General features: G+C 46.3%; 1 protein-coding gene across 2 annotated transcripts in view; it reads left to right on the top strand.

Moving 5' to 3' along the window:
• The first annotated feature begins 3132 nt into the window (after positions 1–3132).
• EPG5 (ectopic P-granules 5 autophagy tethering factor) overlaps positions 3133–16374 on the top strand; it is a 59176-nt gene continuing 45934 nt past the window's right edge. Inside the window, exons 1-9 of one of the 2 annotated variants that reach the window (XM_086479341.1) lie at positions 3133–3180; positions 6747–7685; positions 9444–9687; positions 10564–10700; positions 11279–11386; positions 12419–12492; positions 13917–14025; positions 14564–14678; positions 15274–15424. In XM_086479341.1, the coding sequence (XP_086335467.1) occupies positions 3133–3180; positions 6747–7685; positions 9444–9687; positions 10564–10700; positions 11279–11386; positions 12419–12492; positions 13917–14025; positions 14564–14678; positions 15274–15424 (1925 nt within the window). Of the gene's footprint in view, positions 3187–6746; positions 7686–9443; positions 9688–10563; positions 10701–11278; positions 11387–12418; positions 12493–13916; positions 14026–14563; positions 14679–15273; positions 15425–16374 lie in introns of both variants that reach the window. The other variant, XM_086479340.1, reaches the window with a different exon arrangement.

The following is a 16374-nucleotide window of genomic DNA, read 5'->3' as shown; positions in this document are numbered from 1 at the left end:
GTGGAAGGTCCAGACATGGAACTACTCATGAGCAAATCTGTGTGCCCATTCGGGCTGAAATGGCTTTTTGTCTTCAGCCCGTTCCCCTGCCTCAGCGGTGCAGAAGATTTTGGCCTCCTCCCAGGCCCCTGTGGAGGTACCTAGCCTCCTTCTCGGCCCCCTATAGTGAGGCTGGGCTTCCTCACAGATGTCTACACAGGGGTCTGGTCTCCTCCCAGACCCCTACAGAAGCGCCTGACCTTCCTACGGACCCTGATAACCAGCTGTGCAGCTCCTGCCTTCCCTCCCCAGGGAAAGAGCGACAACAAATGCCTTAATAAAACAACTGCTTTAATAAGACAGAATAAGAAAAGGAATACAGATAGTGAGTAAATCTTCAGTCTCTTCAGATGTTGGGCACCCTGCCTTTGGGCAGAGTTTTACGGAGCTCTCCGTTTTTGGTCCTGTGAGCTAACACATAAATTATCACAAGAAAACAGCTCTATTCTTAAAGGAAGTCCACATGAGAACTTCTTGCTGCATTTCTAGATACAGGCAGGGCCATCCAGGTGGCTTAAGGGCCAGCAGCAGGCAGGAGCTGCCTGCAGCCCCCCTGTTATGGTGGACTGGCTGAGCTCATCCTGCGGCCAAGGGCTTGTGCAGTACAGCCCAGCCCTGCGCCCGCTGAGGGGATCACTGGCTCCTGAACGTGCAGTGGGCTCCCGGTGGGGACCAATGCATCCCTGCCTTGAGCCACATACCGTTTAATTTTCCCACAGACATTATAAATCACAGATTACATTCACAACATTTGGGCTTCTCAAGCCTTAAGTACAAGGTCCAATAGATCGGACATCGCTGCTTCAAGATCATTAACACCCCAACTACGATGTCTTCTGCAAGGTGGGTCTGAGCTCTGTGGGGGCTCATCTGTCTGGAGACTGGGAGACATCACTTCTGCTTCCAGTGGGGCTTGGATTTGTCTCCAGCTGTGGCTCCCTGGGGATGGCTGGGCGCCAGGGCAGGGATGAAGATGGGCTGTGGTGCCTGGCCTCCCAGGCTGAACCAGCAGCCCTGCTGTGGCTGGAGGAGCATCAGGCACTGGACAGGCTGCCCCACTCCAATGGCACTTCCAGGTACTGCCACGGCACAGGTAGAGGAGACCTCACACTCCCCATCCTCAATAGGAGAGGCTTGGCTTCTCACCCCGCAAGCCCTCTAGCAGCAGCTTGGCCTCCCCACAGGTCTTTATAGGTGAGCCTGGCCTCCTCCCAGGCTTTTCTGGAGGAACCTGACCTTGCTGTAGATCCTTCTAGGGGAGCCTGGCCTCCTTCCAGACCTATAGAGAAGCCTGGCCTCCCCACAGGTCCTTCTAGGGGAGCCTGGCCTCCTTCTAGGCCCCTGTGGAGGAACCTGTCCTCCCTGCAGATCCTTCCAAGACAGCCTGGCCTCCTCGCAGGCTCCTATAGAGAAGCCTGGCCTCCCCACAGGTCCTTCTAGGGGAGCCTGGCCTCCTTCTAGGCCCCTGTGGAGGAACCTGTCCTCCCTGCAGATCCTTCCAAGACAGCCTGGCCTCCTCGCAGGCTCCTATAGAGAAGCCTGGCCTCCCCACAGGTCCTTCTAGGGGAGCCTGGCCTCCTTCTAGGCCCCTGTGGAGGAACCTGTCCTCCCTGCAGATCCTTCCAAGACAGCCTGGCCTCCTCGCAGGCTCCTATAGAGAAGCCTGGCCTCCCCACAGGTCCTTCTAGGGGAGCCTGGCCTCCTTCTAGGCCCCTGTGGAGGAACCTGTCCTCCCTGCAGATCCTTCCAAGACAGCCTGGCCTCCTCGCAGGCTCCTATAGAGAAGCCTGGCCTCCCCACAGGTCCTTCTAGGGGAGCCTGGCCTCCTTCTAGGCCCCTGTGGAGGAACCTGTCCTCCCTGCAGATCCTTCCAAGACAGCCTGGCCTCCTCGCAGGCTCCTATAGAGAAGCCTGGCCTCCCCACAGGTCCTTCTAGGGGAGCCTGGCCTCCTTCTAGGCCCCTGTGGAGGAACCTGTCCTCCCTGCAGATCCTTCCAAGACAGCCTGGCCTCCTCGCAGGCTCCTATAGAGAAGCCTGGCCTCCCCACAGGTCCTTCTAGGGGAGCCTGGCCTCCTTCTAGGCCCCTGTGGAGGAACCTGTCCTCCCTGCAGATCCTTCCAAGACAGCCTGGCCTCCTCGCAGGCTCCTATAGAGAAGCCTGGCCTCCCCACAGGTCCTTCTAGGGGAGCCTGGCCTCCTTCTAGGCCCCTGTGGAGGAACCTGTCCTCCCTGCAGATCCTTCCAAGACAGCCTGGCCTCCTCGCAGGCTCCTATAGAGAAGCCTGGCCTCCCCACAGGTCCTTCTAGGGGAGCCTGGCCTCCTTCTAGGCCCCTGTGGAGGAACCTGTCCTCCCTGCAGATCCTTCCAAGACAGCCTGGCCTCCTCGCAGGCTCCTATAGAGAAGCCTGGCCTCCCCACAGGTCCTTCTAGGGGAGCCTGGCCTCCTTCTAGGCCCCTGTGGAGGAACCTGTCCTCCCTGCAGATCCTTCCAAGACAGCCTGGCCTCCTCGCAGGCTCCTATAGAGAAGCCTGGCCTCCCCACAGGTCCTTCTAGGGGAGCCTGGCCTCCTTCTAGGCCCCTGTGGAGGAACCTGTCCTCCCTGTAGATCCTTCCAAGACAGCCTGGCCTCCTCGCAGGCTCCTATAGAGAAGCCTGGCCTCCCCACAGGTCCTTCTAGGGGAGCCTGGCCTCCTTCTAGGCCCCTGTGGAGGAACCTGTCCTCCCTGCAGATCCTTCCAAGACAGCCTGGCCTCCTCGCAGGCTCCTATAGAGAAGCCTGGCCTCCCCACAGGTCCTTCTAGGGGAGCCCGGCCCCCTCCCAGGCTCCTATAGAAGAACCTCATCTCCCCACAGGCCTTTCTAGGAGAGCCTGGCCCCCTACCCAGTCCCCTGCGGAAGCAACGCACCGCGACTCGGTGTGTCCCTCCGTCCCTCCCGTACCCGCCGCGCTGCTGATTGGCCGAGAGCGCGCGCGGGGGGGGTGGGGTGGGTGGGCGTGTGTACGTGTGTGTGTGGGTAAACCCGCCCCTTCCGGCACCGCCAGGAGCCGCCTGGGCAGCGCCGCGGCGGCGGGCGCGCAGCGCCGGGGCCATGGCCGAGGCCGTGAGGGCCCCCCGCAAGGCCCGCGCCAAGAGCAGGGCCAAGGTAGGGGGGATCGGGGCCGGGGCGGGGAGGGGAGGGGAGGGGGCCCGGCGGGCGGGGAGAGCCTCAGGGTTGTCGTTCCTCCGGGGCGGGGGGGGGGGGGGGGGGCTCGGCCCAGCGGCGAGTCTGTCACCGCCGTCTCGCGTCTGTGGCGGCTGCGGGCGGCGGTCGCAGCAGTGAGGGGGGTTTAGTGCAGGGGGGGTTGTGTCCCTCTGTCTGTGCGTGTGGTGGTGTAACACGCCGTGGGACTTTGGTCAAGGGGTTTGGCTCGTATTTGGGGTTAGTCCCTTTTTTTTTTTTTTTTTTTTTTTTTTGGTTTGTTTGGTTTTTTTTTTTTAGAGCGGCGGGAAGGGTGGCTGCTCTGGGCCGTGTTTGTAGCCCTGTTTGTTCGTCCTGTTCTGCTGAAAGCAGTTAGGTCGGGCGAGGGGAGTGTTTTTCTGAAAAGCCTTCTGAACATCTCCTCTTTTCCGAGGCGATGTAGGAGGATTTAGAGTCATTGGCAGCCAGGTGGAGGATGTGATAGATCCTGTGCTGTAAAAGAGTGTAAACAAGCTTTTTTTTTCTTACGGCATATGGCCTTTTTTAATGGCTCCGCACAGCGAGGCAGCTGGAGTTGCCTCTGCAGTGAAGCTGTGGAGCCAGTAGTGGTGTTCGGCAGTGTTTTAGTGCAGCGTAATGAGTCTTGCTACATCTCATAGGGGTCGGTTTGGCTTTGAAATGCTCAAAACGCGAGGCCGTGTGTGGCAGGTGACAGTGTTTCCTCTTCGTTAGTTGGCGCTACAGCTGTTGGTATCGCGCTTCCTTGCTGTTAGTCCTGTTGTGAGTGTGCTCTGTGTCCGTGAGGTTAGTACCGACAGCTTTTTGAAGGCTTCCTTTCCTTGCAGCAGTGCCACGCAGAATTTCAGTAGTTTGTGGGAATGCTCTGAACAGAAATAGCTCACCTCAGAATGGAGCCGAAATGGAAATGTTTCCCTTAATTGCTTAACCTCTTTTCTCTTGTAAACTGCACCACATAGAGCAAAGGTATTGAAGTAATGGCTCTCAAAGCCCTCTGAAAATAAATTAATGAATTAATTGATCTCTGCTCTGTGAAACAAGGTCGTCTATGGCTGTGATTCCTGAACTCAAGGCAAGAAAAGATTGGAGGAAAAAGCAATCTCAGAAGACTTAGTGTGTCATTGTTTTTGTTTTGATTCAGCCCCATAGCATGTGCGAGGTGGTCAAACCCTAAGACTGCTGCTGGAGAGAATCAGTTCCCTGCAGGAAGGCAGTGAGTCACGGGTGACGCTGGTGGTTCATTAACAACGGTGACTCCAGCAGCTGCTGCCTCTGGCCGTCCCTTCCAGGTGTAATTCACCCTGAAACAATTCACTGGCGGTGTCACATGTGAGAATCCAGAATCCTTCAGTGTTACGCCTGACCCATTCCTGATATTTTTCTTGTATTATTATGCTCAGCTCTGGTAGTACGCAGGGGTGTTGGAGGATGTGGTGTGGGGCTCGATCACGTTAAGGACTTTCCCATTCCTGGGCCTCAGAAACAGCCATAATCCTTTGAAAAGCTGAAATTCTCGTGAGCTGGGAGAAAGGCTGGCTCAGCTGTGGAGCTGCCAAGTAGTGGAACGGAGCCCAGGGCTTTCTGAAAACAGTAGCCCCAGAGTTAAGCTTGTCCAGCACCAGTAACACCAGACTGATTCACACACACTCAGGTGGCAAAACCAATGAACTTGGAACTGGTAAGGATGAGCCTGTGTGTTCGCGTGCATCTCGGTGGGTAGCACTCAGTTTCTCCAGGAATGTTTCCTGAAAAATAACGCTGTCCTTAGAGCTTGAGGTGTCGTTCAGTGACACGCTAGGAGAGGAGAAGGTTAGGTGTGGGACAAGGCTGATGAGCAGGCGTTGTCTTTGACGTAAAGGCTGAACCGTCAGCAGAGAGAACAGCAGGTTTTGCTTTCATGTTAAGTCAGAACCTGATTTCTCTCATCCTTTGTCACGTGAAATCCCTGTTAGTGATTATGGTATTTTTTTTGCCTTGGAAAGTGAGAACTGAAAGGCCCTTCATAAATTTTGAAAGAAACTATTTCATCTAATGATAGCGTGTGGGGAGGAGTACAGGATGCTGATGGAAGATAAAGGTTTTTTTTTCTGTACGAGACCTGCAAGAGGGAGCTTTGAGATTGTGCAGGGGAGAGGACCAGCGTGTGTTTGTAGGGTATGCGGGTCAGTACACTGTCAAAAGTATGATCTAGTGATACTGTGGAAATTACTGACTGTAACTGTCAGGAGGTGTTTATTATAACAATTCCTGGTTTAAAGAATTGTGCTGATTCTTTTGCAAGTCTCACCTGTCGCTTTAGTTAGCTGTGGAGTGTGTCAGAACTGTTTTATGATCAGAGTAGAGTGTTCACAGGTTTAGTAGAGTGGAAAACACAGTCTGAAAGCCAAGCCACTGTACTGCCGTTTTGTAAAGGAGCTCTGAGGATATGTCTGAAGTAAAACTAGGCATGAGATTGCGCTCAGATAGGGCCTTGGTGTGAGCTGTTTTCATGTATGCCTTCTCATAAGGCAAAGTCACGTCACATGTTTGGTGAAAACACATGTGATACTGTCAACAGATTTCCAAAACCATAATCTCTTCCCCAGTCATGGAGGAATATTGAGAGCTTTTCCCTAATTTCAGCTGTGTTCTTTGTTGCGTTATCTGGGTCATCCAAAACTGGAGAGCTATAACCAGTCTCGCTCCTAGTAAACTGGTAGGTGTGCACAAACAAATTACAAATTGGCAAAACACTTTCCCAATTTTTTTGTTTACAACGTGGCGAACGAGTTACAGATTTAAAAATCTTTGTTGATTAACTGTGCAGCGTTATTCCCCACGCTGTGCTTCGGGAAGGAGGCTAATCTACACCTTAGGCTAGGTTTATGGGAACTTACTTACCCCCAAACTGATCTTGATTTGAAGGCGAGTGACTGATTTGCTGTTTTAATGTCTCTGCTAAGTATTTCTACATCTGTAGTGTGCAATAGCTGTTGAAAATAGATATTTCCATAATTGCGCAGATGATGTGATGGTTTTAGAATGTGATTTGGGGGTGCATTCCAGATTGTCTTTGTTCTGAAATTGCTTTTTTGAAAATATTTTTCCATTTGTTAAAATATTTCTGTAAAACTTAAGACGAATCGCAAAGTAACTTTTTTTTTTTGTAATGTTATGAAATCTAGTGACTCTCTTTAGAGGTCAGGGCCCTGTTATTTTGGTTATTTTATACGTTAATGAAACTTTCTGTCCTGTGATATTTATAGCTTTTTAATAGAAATGCTGAAGCGTTGTTCGAGAACTGATGAAGAACATAGACACTGATAGACAGTCTTCAAAGGGCAGCTAAAGAGCAAGGATCTGTTTGGTACATTTGTTTTTACCTTTAATATTATGAAAATTAGCGTGTTAAGAAGGGCTTTTGGAGTTGTGATGTTGACAAATGCTACTTTTAGTGATGGTGGGATTTGGGATGCAAGGGAGAGAGATTCACTAGGTAGCAACACTGTTTATTTTTCTTTTTCTAGGAAAAAAAGAAAAAAAGTAGTGAGGAGTCCCAGATACAAGAGTCTGATGATGTCTTCCTCCCTCCCATGGCAGAAGAGTCTTCTCGAGCCAGTGAAGTGCAAGTGGAACATCCTGGAGAATTTATGGAAATTCAGCTCAGTGATGAAGTAAAGGATGGAAAAACTAGAAATGATGTGTGTGACCTCCCTCAGAGTAGTTTATCATCCGTAAATGAAGGGTCTTTGACAGTGGCTCTAGAGCCTCCCACAGATGCAGAAGAGTTCAAAGCTGATCCTTCCCATGAGGAATGTGGGGGGGATGTTGAGAAGAGTGGAAAAAGCAAGTCTGACAAACCTCACAGCCCTGTGGAGGCAGCTGCTACTGGGTCAGGAAACTCTGATTTACTGAGTAGTACCCTTCGTCCCAGTGCTGGTGGCTCTCAGACAGCAGTGGGCTTTGTAGAAGACAAAGGAGCTGAAAACACACGAGATGTTAAAAATCCTCTTGTCCGTTCTTCAGAGAAGCTTCCTCTTAGTATCTCACAGCTCTCTGAGAAATCCAAACCACGCGTTCAGCGGTCAGGATTGAAACCAGTTTATCCAGACTTGTCGGCCGAGTTGTCCTACGAGAGACCCACCGTAATGGCGGTCAAACCGCTGTTGCACAACGAAAGGCTGTACCCGGAGCTCCCAACCGAACCAGAACTGGTGCCGTTTACCAGAGAACAGCTGAAAATTTTTGAGCCGTGTTCATGGTTGGAGAATGTGGACTCCTATGCGGAGGAATTCGAAAGTGTGGCTCATCAGGACAGGCACGAATTTTACGAACTGCTCCTGAACTACATGCGCTGCCGGAGGCAGCTGTTGCTGGCTGAGGCAGAGCTGCAGGCTATGACGACAGAGTGCCAAAATGTTAAGGGGAGGTTATGGACTTTTAAAGAAGAACAGAAAACTGTGCAGGTGCTGTTGCTGAAGCTACTTTGAATCTGAGCTGTTTGGATGTGATTCCGGACATTGATTTTACTTTCTGTCAAGTTAATCATATTTAAGCTGTTGCATTTTGAAAGAGATTGTTGCCTTTGCTTTCTCTCTCTCCACTGACCCCCAGTACTTCAGAGGATCATTGTGTTGAGATTTAAGACAGTTTGTTGCTTGATTTTTAAGTTCTGGTGAGTGTAGGGTAGTGGATATCTTCTGGAGTCAGACTCATACCTGCAGTCAGTCAGAAAGAGCTGTGTACACCCAGTTCTGCCTGTAGTGTTTATGTCACAGTATTCCAAGTAGATGCAGGCGGTTACGTGGTGGAGGAGGACTTCAGAGTGACTGTAGCGGTGATGTCCCATCTGGCCTGCTGCCTGTAGTGACAGTTTTCACTGATGTCACTCCTGACAGTCCAGCTGTCAGAGGTAGCAGCTGCAGAGGAGCTCGAGTCATGCTCGTGGGCGACCCTGTTGCCCAAAGCAGAGGGAGTGTGAGGTCTATTCACTTTCAGCAACTGTTGCTCCGTAAGTGTAGCTGGGGTTTTAGCTACTTCCAGGGTGGTCGTGGTACTCTGTGGCATTTCTGTCTGCAAACCAGAGGGGTCTGGGGAGGTCTTTGGGGTCTGCATTAGAAAAAATTTCCCCCCAAACTCATTCTGTGTAACTTGTTTTTGGAGCCGGATGTTACAGTGGGAGTGAATGAAATTGTTCTGTTGCTCTGATGGTGTTTATAGCCAATACATCGTCAAAATTGTCCGAGGATGCCAAGTACCTACGTATGGGGTGGCTTTTACTGTTGTTTCTATGAGTGTTGTGCCTCTCCTGTGCAGTTCCTCAGTGCTGAGATGTTGAGAGAAATCCCTTGAACAGATTTGAATCTTTCCCTTTTTACTGGGGGAACGACACTGAACCTCACTGGACTCTCAGTTTTGAAACTGAAAGCAATTTTGGCTTCACTCTTACATCCCCGCTGGGCATCTCACAGTTGGCTAAGCTTGCTGCTTGCTTTGTTCCATCCCAATTAATTATGTATTTATTTTAAGTCCAGAATAACTGTTATCTTTATACCAATTTAAAATTCTTACTCTGCGAACTTAGGAAACGTGGGGATACTTTGAAGCTAAGCTTCCAAAGTGCTGTCTCTGAAGCATGTTTCCTGCTTGCGTGATATAATAACAGGAAGGTTATGTATTATGGTTTTCTTGTGCTGAAGAATTGGACATAGGGCAGAGGAAGACTGGCCTCAGCTTTTAATTCTAGTTTGGGAAAAAGAGTACAGTTAATATCTGAAAATTTTAGCTGTAGAATAGGGAATTGCTGGGAGCTTAGAAAAATATTTGTGTTGTTTCAGTACACATTTTAGCTTTAAAATAGCAGATCCAAATATTTATGGAGATTATAAACTGGGAAGCAGGTGCGCTCGCTGGGAGTAGAGACCTGATTTTGTTCACATGTGTCAGTGATACAGACAAGTCACTTCATGTCTATTTCTAAATCTGAGGTATTGAGGGTTTATAGAGTAATTTTTTTCAGAAGTCAGGGATATGACTCTTCAGTAATCAGGAGCTCTAAGAAGTATGAAGGATGTTCTGACACATTTGTCTTTTCTGCTTGAGAAGTGGCCCCTTTGCTTTGAAGTCTCTTGAGGAGAGGGTTATGTCATGGTTGGTTTCTGTAAGCATGCTTGGCCCAACAAAATGACAAAACCACTTACATAGAATAATTACTTTCTTTTCAGGGTGTCTGTGCGGATCAGTGCAAAGTGACAGGTCACCATCGCTACCAGACAGTGGAGCTGAATGACAGTGTGTTGGGGGAACTGAAAAAGCTGTTTGAAGCCAAAGCAGGGCACGTGCATCAGACACTGGCACTGCACTCGTACACTTCGGTGTTGTCCCGGTTGCAAGTGGAGTCGTATGTCTACAGGTTGCTCAGCAGCTCGTCCCTGCTGAGATCTGTGGCTCTTCAGCAGCAAGAACAAGGTGTGTTGCAGGTCTGGGCTGTTCCCCATGCTGTTCAAGGGGCCCAGCGCCTTGTTCACTTGTAGTTTTGGAGTCTGGTGGTGGAATTTGTGTGCTGGGAGTGTTTCTCTTCCGATACTAAAACCTGCTGATCTTACGTAGGGATCAGTGAAACTTTTCTGTCACAGGAAAAACTCCAGTTTCCTTAACTTACCTGGAGAGTGAAAGCCGAATGTGGAAGTGCTGCCTTCTGCCTAAGCTGCATACTGCCACTGGTCACTGTAGAGGAGCACTGGGTGCGATGGGACACCTGGATTCCAGTCTGTTGTCAAAGGCCCTTTTATATATATATATAGATATTTATATAACATAGGCCCTTTTCCAAACTGATTATGTGCAATTCTAAAACCAGCTGGATATTTTTCCCGCTTGGAAGGCCATTTGAAATCTCACAGCTAAATGACTTAGGAATCTTCTTGGGTTTCATCCTAGGTGTGTTACTTGTTAGGGTTTGTGCCAGTACAATCTTTTAGCTAAAGTCGTCCTCCCACTCCAGCCCCTGATATTGATCCTTCCTAGTCCCCATCCCTTTGCCTTCCACCTCCCAGGCAGTTTGTATGCATAGGAAATGGTGGTTCTTACAAGGTTTATGTTGAGGGAAGGCCTTTTATGAAAGTAACCATAGTGTATTCTTCTTGTAATTAGTGTCCAGTGCTTAATTGTAAGATGAAATAAAGTAGTCTAAGTGTTCTTCTCTGTCAGATTTAGCTGTGTTGAAATATCTCGGTATCTATAGATACAGAGAGCAAGTTTTCTATATAGCCCCAAACCCACTACTTATGCCACTACTCTGAGAGCTGCTCATTGAAGCTTCTTAATTCTGTTTTTAATTTACAGTTTCAAAGCAGTCAGAAAATCTGTCTTCAGACTTGGGCCACTTGAAGGAATGTATCAGTGTCCTTTTCAGTTTCACTCGCAGAGTTATCGAAGATCCTCAGTTTCAGAGTGACCTTCTCATGTGGCTGCAGAGACTGGTGAGGGAGTAAGCATGTTTGATCCAACACGTGGGATGAACTCGAGAGTAATTTCTGAAGGTGTTATTGTTTCTCTCGCTGTCCCTCATGCAATGAGTTTTTTGGGTGTTGTTCTGCTTGAGGAACAGAATCTGTTAGCAAATCTTTAGGAGTTCCCTTCTCTAATGAAGTCAATGGGTGTCAGCAGCATTAATGAGGACTGGCACCTGAGCAGCCAGCCCTGCTCAAAGTGGATTGAATACTCAATATTCGTTATGCTTTTACTTATTTTGAAAGTAAAACTATTCAGACTTGTCATTTTTGAGAAGCTTCTACTCTTGCTGATTTCTAAATAAATTAGTTTTTAATGCAATTGTAAAGTAATTAAGTTTTCTACACCAAAGAAAATGGTTTGTGGCTCATAAGCCAAGCAGGCAGACTTTTAAATATTGTTCTCCTGTAACTTGCTCTGAAAATTGAGGTTTGTTAGAAAGCATGGGAAGAGAAATCAAAAAAAAAAAAAAAATTACTATTATAGCAGGACTGGGAAGGAATGAAGCTTGAAATTGTTTACAAGATTATAATGTGTTTCCCTTTAGGTGTCCGTGTTGCAAAGAATTGGCTGTCCAGGTGACCATCTCTTCCTCTTCAACCACATCCTCCGATGTCCAGCTGGGATCAGCAAATGGGCTTGTCCATTCATTCAGGTGTGAATGTTCAATTCTTTATCGTCAGAAAGTGGGAGTGGGAGTGGAGTGGGTAGGAGAGGAGAGTGCCATGTGCCTAGGCAGTCCATCGTGACCGACACCCGTGTTTCCAGGTATGTGGAATCATGGTGACAGCGAGGGGTTTGTCAAGGGATGTATTGACCCGTGTTAGCCCAGCCGTGAGCAGGTTAACAGGGAAGCACACTTCTTCTTGGCTAGAGAGACCCCGTGAAGGGGAGTCCAGGACTTGGAGCGCGCCTTAGAAGGCCTCATGCAGCAGAAGGTTTTGGGAGTGCTCTCCAAGAAATGGAAAGAATATTTAGACTTGAAGCAGCAACTGTGTATGAGACAAGTAAGTTCAGAGGCAGCTTTGTGGGATGAGGAATAACAGATTTTTTTTTTTTTCCTTTTTTATATCCTGCATGTTGAAATGGGACTGGTTTCCCTGGAATGTTTATTAAGTAGTTTCAAGGGCAAGGGCAAGGGTTCACTTTGTATTAGGTCAGAGCGGGTGCAGATATCCGAAGGCACCGGAGTGTTTTTGCAAAGAACATTTTCGCTCCTGCAAGAAGGGAAGATGTAAATCTAGCTGCAGGAAAAGGATTGCAACTACACTGACAGGAGAAAGGGAAGCAATGAAATAAATGGGTAGAATTGGATCATAGAGTCATTTAGGTTGGAAAAGGCGCTTAAAATCATTGAGTCCAACTGTTAACCTGACGTGGTAACTTTCCCTGTGCTCAACATCCTGATTCCCCCTGGTGCCAGAGGTGCATGTGAAACAGAGAGAGAAGCTGTCTTTTTTGTGGGGCTTTTGATGTTGATTTTTTTTCCTCCTTTAATTTCTGTGAGTACTTCTTTTGGACAACTCCCAATATTTTTCCATAGCAATACTTTCTCCAGGGTGTGGGTACTGTCTGAACAAAAGGTAGTGACAAATATGAAACTCAGGATTTTAGTTTCTTTGATAAAACTCATTTGCCCTTTATTTTAGTTATTTAGATTTACTTTGATTTTTCTGTTTGATTTCAGATCAAAGTCTTGGATAACCCATCAGGTGTCTTTCATTTCATGCAGTCTCTTGCCTTGCTTATGTCTCCTGTCAAGTAAGTATGAATATGATTTTATAAATATGTTCTGATTACTTAAGAGTAGAAAACATAACACATAATCTACTTGTGAAACTGAAACTTCGTTGCAGGGAAAGTCGTAAAAGCAGGTACAAATAAGCGACAAACAAGATACTCTTTTTACTCATTCATCTTAAAATACAGCCTTGACAGTACATTCTCCTACTGTGCACAATATGATGCAGCTTGCTTTCAGCTGTCAAACAGCTTGTGAAGACTGACATACCCTCATGCTTTGTTCCTGTGACTTCTGAAGTAGAGTTCTTGCCTTGCACGATGGCCTGTTCATTATACTGTCTCTGCGAGAGAAGCCCTTGAATAAAGGTGTATACCAGGTGTATACGATGGTTGGGAGGCTTAATTTGTTTTTCATCTTTTTTTTTAATCAAGAAGGAGTACGTGGTGCTTGGAGAACGTTGTTAATGGCACCAGTCATCAGTGAAAACTGTGAGGTGCTTCAGATAAAATATATAATTTGCCCCTTCCCCCCCCCCCAAATTTCAATGTCAATCAAACTGCTGGTATTTAGGGTTGTCATTGTGATCTTGATAGTCTGACCCTGAGTTAAGTGGGAGTCCTCTTTATTGGAGGCTATTATTTTAAAGGGTTTTGTTTTCACGTTTCCTGTCTAGAGCTACCTGGGGAAAGTGTGTCTTGAGGATGTGTGTATTGCCAGTGCATTTTGATAGTTGTGTTTTGAACAAGGGCTGATTACTAAGACTGTCTGGAGTGATGCTCTCAGCAGTTGATACAAGAACACAGAGCCTCCACAATGTCTGTACTTGCTGGTAGAAGAGCTGAGACTTGTCTCTTGAGCTGCTACGTGTCAGGAACAAGTTCCAATTCTGAATTTGGTTTGTGAAATCGGTACCTTAAAAATTTTATTTCCTTTGTAATATGTTCATATTATCAGAGTATAAGTTCAAGGAGCTCAGGAGGGTGATAATATGCCAGAGTTTTGTGATGCTGTGTGCAGAGTTCTGCCAGTGCATTTCAAGTTAGAAGGAAGTTGTATGTTAGACTTCTAGCTTTATATGTAACCTTTCTGCATGTTTGTTTGACTTGCTGCTCTGTCTGAACAACTGAGGGTGTATACAGTATAGAGTCTGAAAACTGGTATCCAGACTTAAGGTGGTCTAATGCATGGAGCTGGAGCTGGCTTGACTTGAGGCAGCTCTTTCCTGCAAGGTCTCTGGTTGTGATTGCTCAACGTATCTAAGTCTTGTTCAGCCGGCTGTCGACCAGCACCCCCAGGACCTTTTCCGCTGGGCAGATTTCTGACATATTTCTTAATTTCTTGTTCTTGTATCTGTTTTTTTAATATTTTCTCTTAACTGAAAGATAATTTAGAATTTTTAATTTTCTAATTTTTTTAAACTTGGATTTTCACTTTAAATCAGAAATCGTGTGGACTTCATGTGCCATATGAAACCAAGTGAAAGGAAAAGTTCCTCTTCATCTGGGAAAGAATCTGGAAACTGGACCCTGGTAGATGAAGGAGGAGAAGAGGTACAGCAAATAACTTTTTAAATTTTTTTTTCCCCTTATGCTTTTGCTCAAGCTTATTGTACTTGATTTTTTTTGTGAAATGAAGGAAGGTGATGTGACTTGTTCAGCTAAAAAGCATCATTTGAAACCTAGATCTATTATACTTTCTTTTTATCTCTGTGATGTAACTGTAGATAGCGGAGCTTCCAGGAATGAGTATTAACAGACAGAATTTAAACACTTGAGCTATCGCATGCAAAAGGAGCGTGGAAGTAGACATACATTTGAATAGGTGCTTCCCTTCAGAAGCTGGGGTGGACTAACATAGCATTGCCTCTAGTTGTGTTTCCTAGCTGATGATGGCTTTTATGTAGAAACACGCAGAAGAGGAATTTAGGAGCTTGTGTGTGGGGGGGAAAGAGAGTTCATTTGTACTTTCTTTGTTTTCCTCTTACCAGCAAACTGTAATTAGTACGATAGCGAAGCCCTTTTACCTTTTACCCTTTTACCATTAAAGTTGTGTTGTAAAGCTACTAAAAGCGGCTGTATATGTCTACAGGATGAGGATCCTGAAACAAGCTGGATTCTGCTTTTGGAAGATGACTTGATTGCCCTGTTGTCACAGTTTCCATTTCATGAACTCTTTCAGCAGTTCCTTGGGTTTAAGTCTGGAGGTAAATCAGCTGCTAAAGAGTCATTCTTCATTTTGCTTACACTAATTGTATTAATGACTAAAACTGCCAAGAATCTACCGCTTTGTGGGAGTCTGAGTGAAATAATAATGAACCTGCATAACAGCTCAGACTGAACAGATGAGATGGAAGCGTATACAGTGTGTATGGGATAACTTAAAAACTTACAGCATGCAGAATGTTGAGTCCTTTCCCTTAGTTTTGATCTGCTGGGTAGTTACAGTCACAGATATGCTTTCAGAACTAATTTTTCCGCTTTGCATCTTAGCTGTAATGTTACTGTGATTTTTCTTCAGTTATTTATTCATTCTTTATTTTGCTAAATCTCTGGGCAAGTAAATGAAGGTAAGTGTTTTCTAGAGGTCTTATAACCTGCATAGTTTATTTGTACTTTCATACTTAACAGGTATTTATTGTTCATTTCATAACAGATTTCAGTTCACTATATAGCGGGCAAACAGTTCGTTGTTTGCCAGCTCTATGGTGAATCGTTGCTTTGAGTGCTTGTTAATTACTTGCAAACCCCAGAATTCACACTTGGTTTTTTTTGAGACTTATTTTTCTGTCTTGGTCTTAGGTGCTTACTTTCCTGAAAAAACTACTCCCCAGGAGATGATGAAGATTTTTGCTTTTGCAAACTCCTTAGTGGAACTTCTGTCTGCAGGGTTAGAAACATTTAACAGAGCACGATACCGACAGTTTGTGAAGCGAATTGGTCAGCTGATCAAGTAAGAGAATATTTTCTCTGTGATATGATTTAATCTTTTTCATACAGTCTGGTTTAAAGTTCAGAACTGCTTAAAAAAAAACCCCCAACAAAACAAACAAAAAACCCCCCCAGAAACCCCGCCCCCCAACTGCCAAACAAACAAACAGAAAAACCCCAAAGCCCACCAACCAAAACAAAAATCCCAGTTACTTACTCTGAGAGTTGGTCAGTTTGAGGTTAGCCAGTCTGGGAATCTGAAATCCCGCTGCCCTTGACTCTGAAGGGGGGAATTGCAGAACCTAAATGCTGTTGGGTACGAAGGAGCTGGGTGAGCTGTGGACCACCAGGCTGACTTCCATCAGGGGTGTGCTTAGGCTGGTCTTGGAAAGTCACTGAAATCCAACAGACAGTTTTTCAAATCACCCCTATTTATAACCAGGGTTACTGCTTTCTTTCTGTTGTTGCCCAGAATTGTTCTAGGATTTTTAATTTGCTCCTTGAAAATTGTCATATTGTTGCAGTAAGCAAATGTAATTGAAACCTAAAAGTTGCTCTTTAGTTTTAGTCTCTAGCAGACACTTTATATGGCTTCTGTGAGTGTGTTTTCATGGGGGGATGTAGTTAAATCAGAAACTAAATCCTTATTTTTCTTTGTGTTGTTAGAGCAGTAACTTTTTTCCTGTATGAGCTTTTTGCATGTACTGGCATTTTATCATATAGGATTACCTTAAGGCTCTGGAGTTCACAAGCTAATTTGACATAACAGAGCATTATGCATTGTTTGCTTGCAAAACCAAGGAAGGATAACACAGGAATTTTAGACTAACCCTGTATGAAGAAGGAAGACAAATGCGATTTATATGGAAATCTCTGGAAACCGGAGGACAAAGGGTTGAATGTGTCTCTTGTGACTACATTCTGATCTAGTTGCACTTGTTTGTGTTTTTGTATGGTGATGACATACTTGAT

The sequence above is a fragment of the Leptosomus discolor genome, chromosome Z (assembly GCF_034619465.1).
Source record: "Leptosomus discolor isolate bLepDis1 chromosome Z, bLepDis1.hap2, whole genome shotgun sequence".
NCBI classification, from domain to species: domain Eukaryota; kingdom Metazoa; phylum Chordata; class Aves; order Leptosomiformes; family Leptosomidae; genus Leptosomus; species Leptosomus discolor.
The sequence above is the reverse complement of the archived record's forward strand: the minus strand, read 5'-3'. Positions and strand labels throughout refer to the sequence as shown.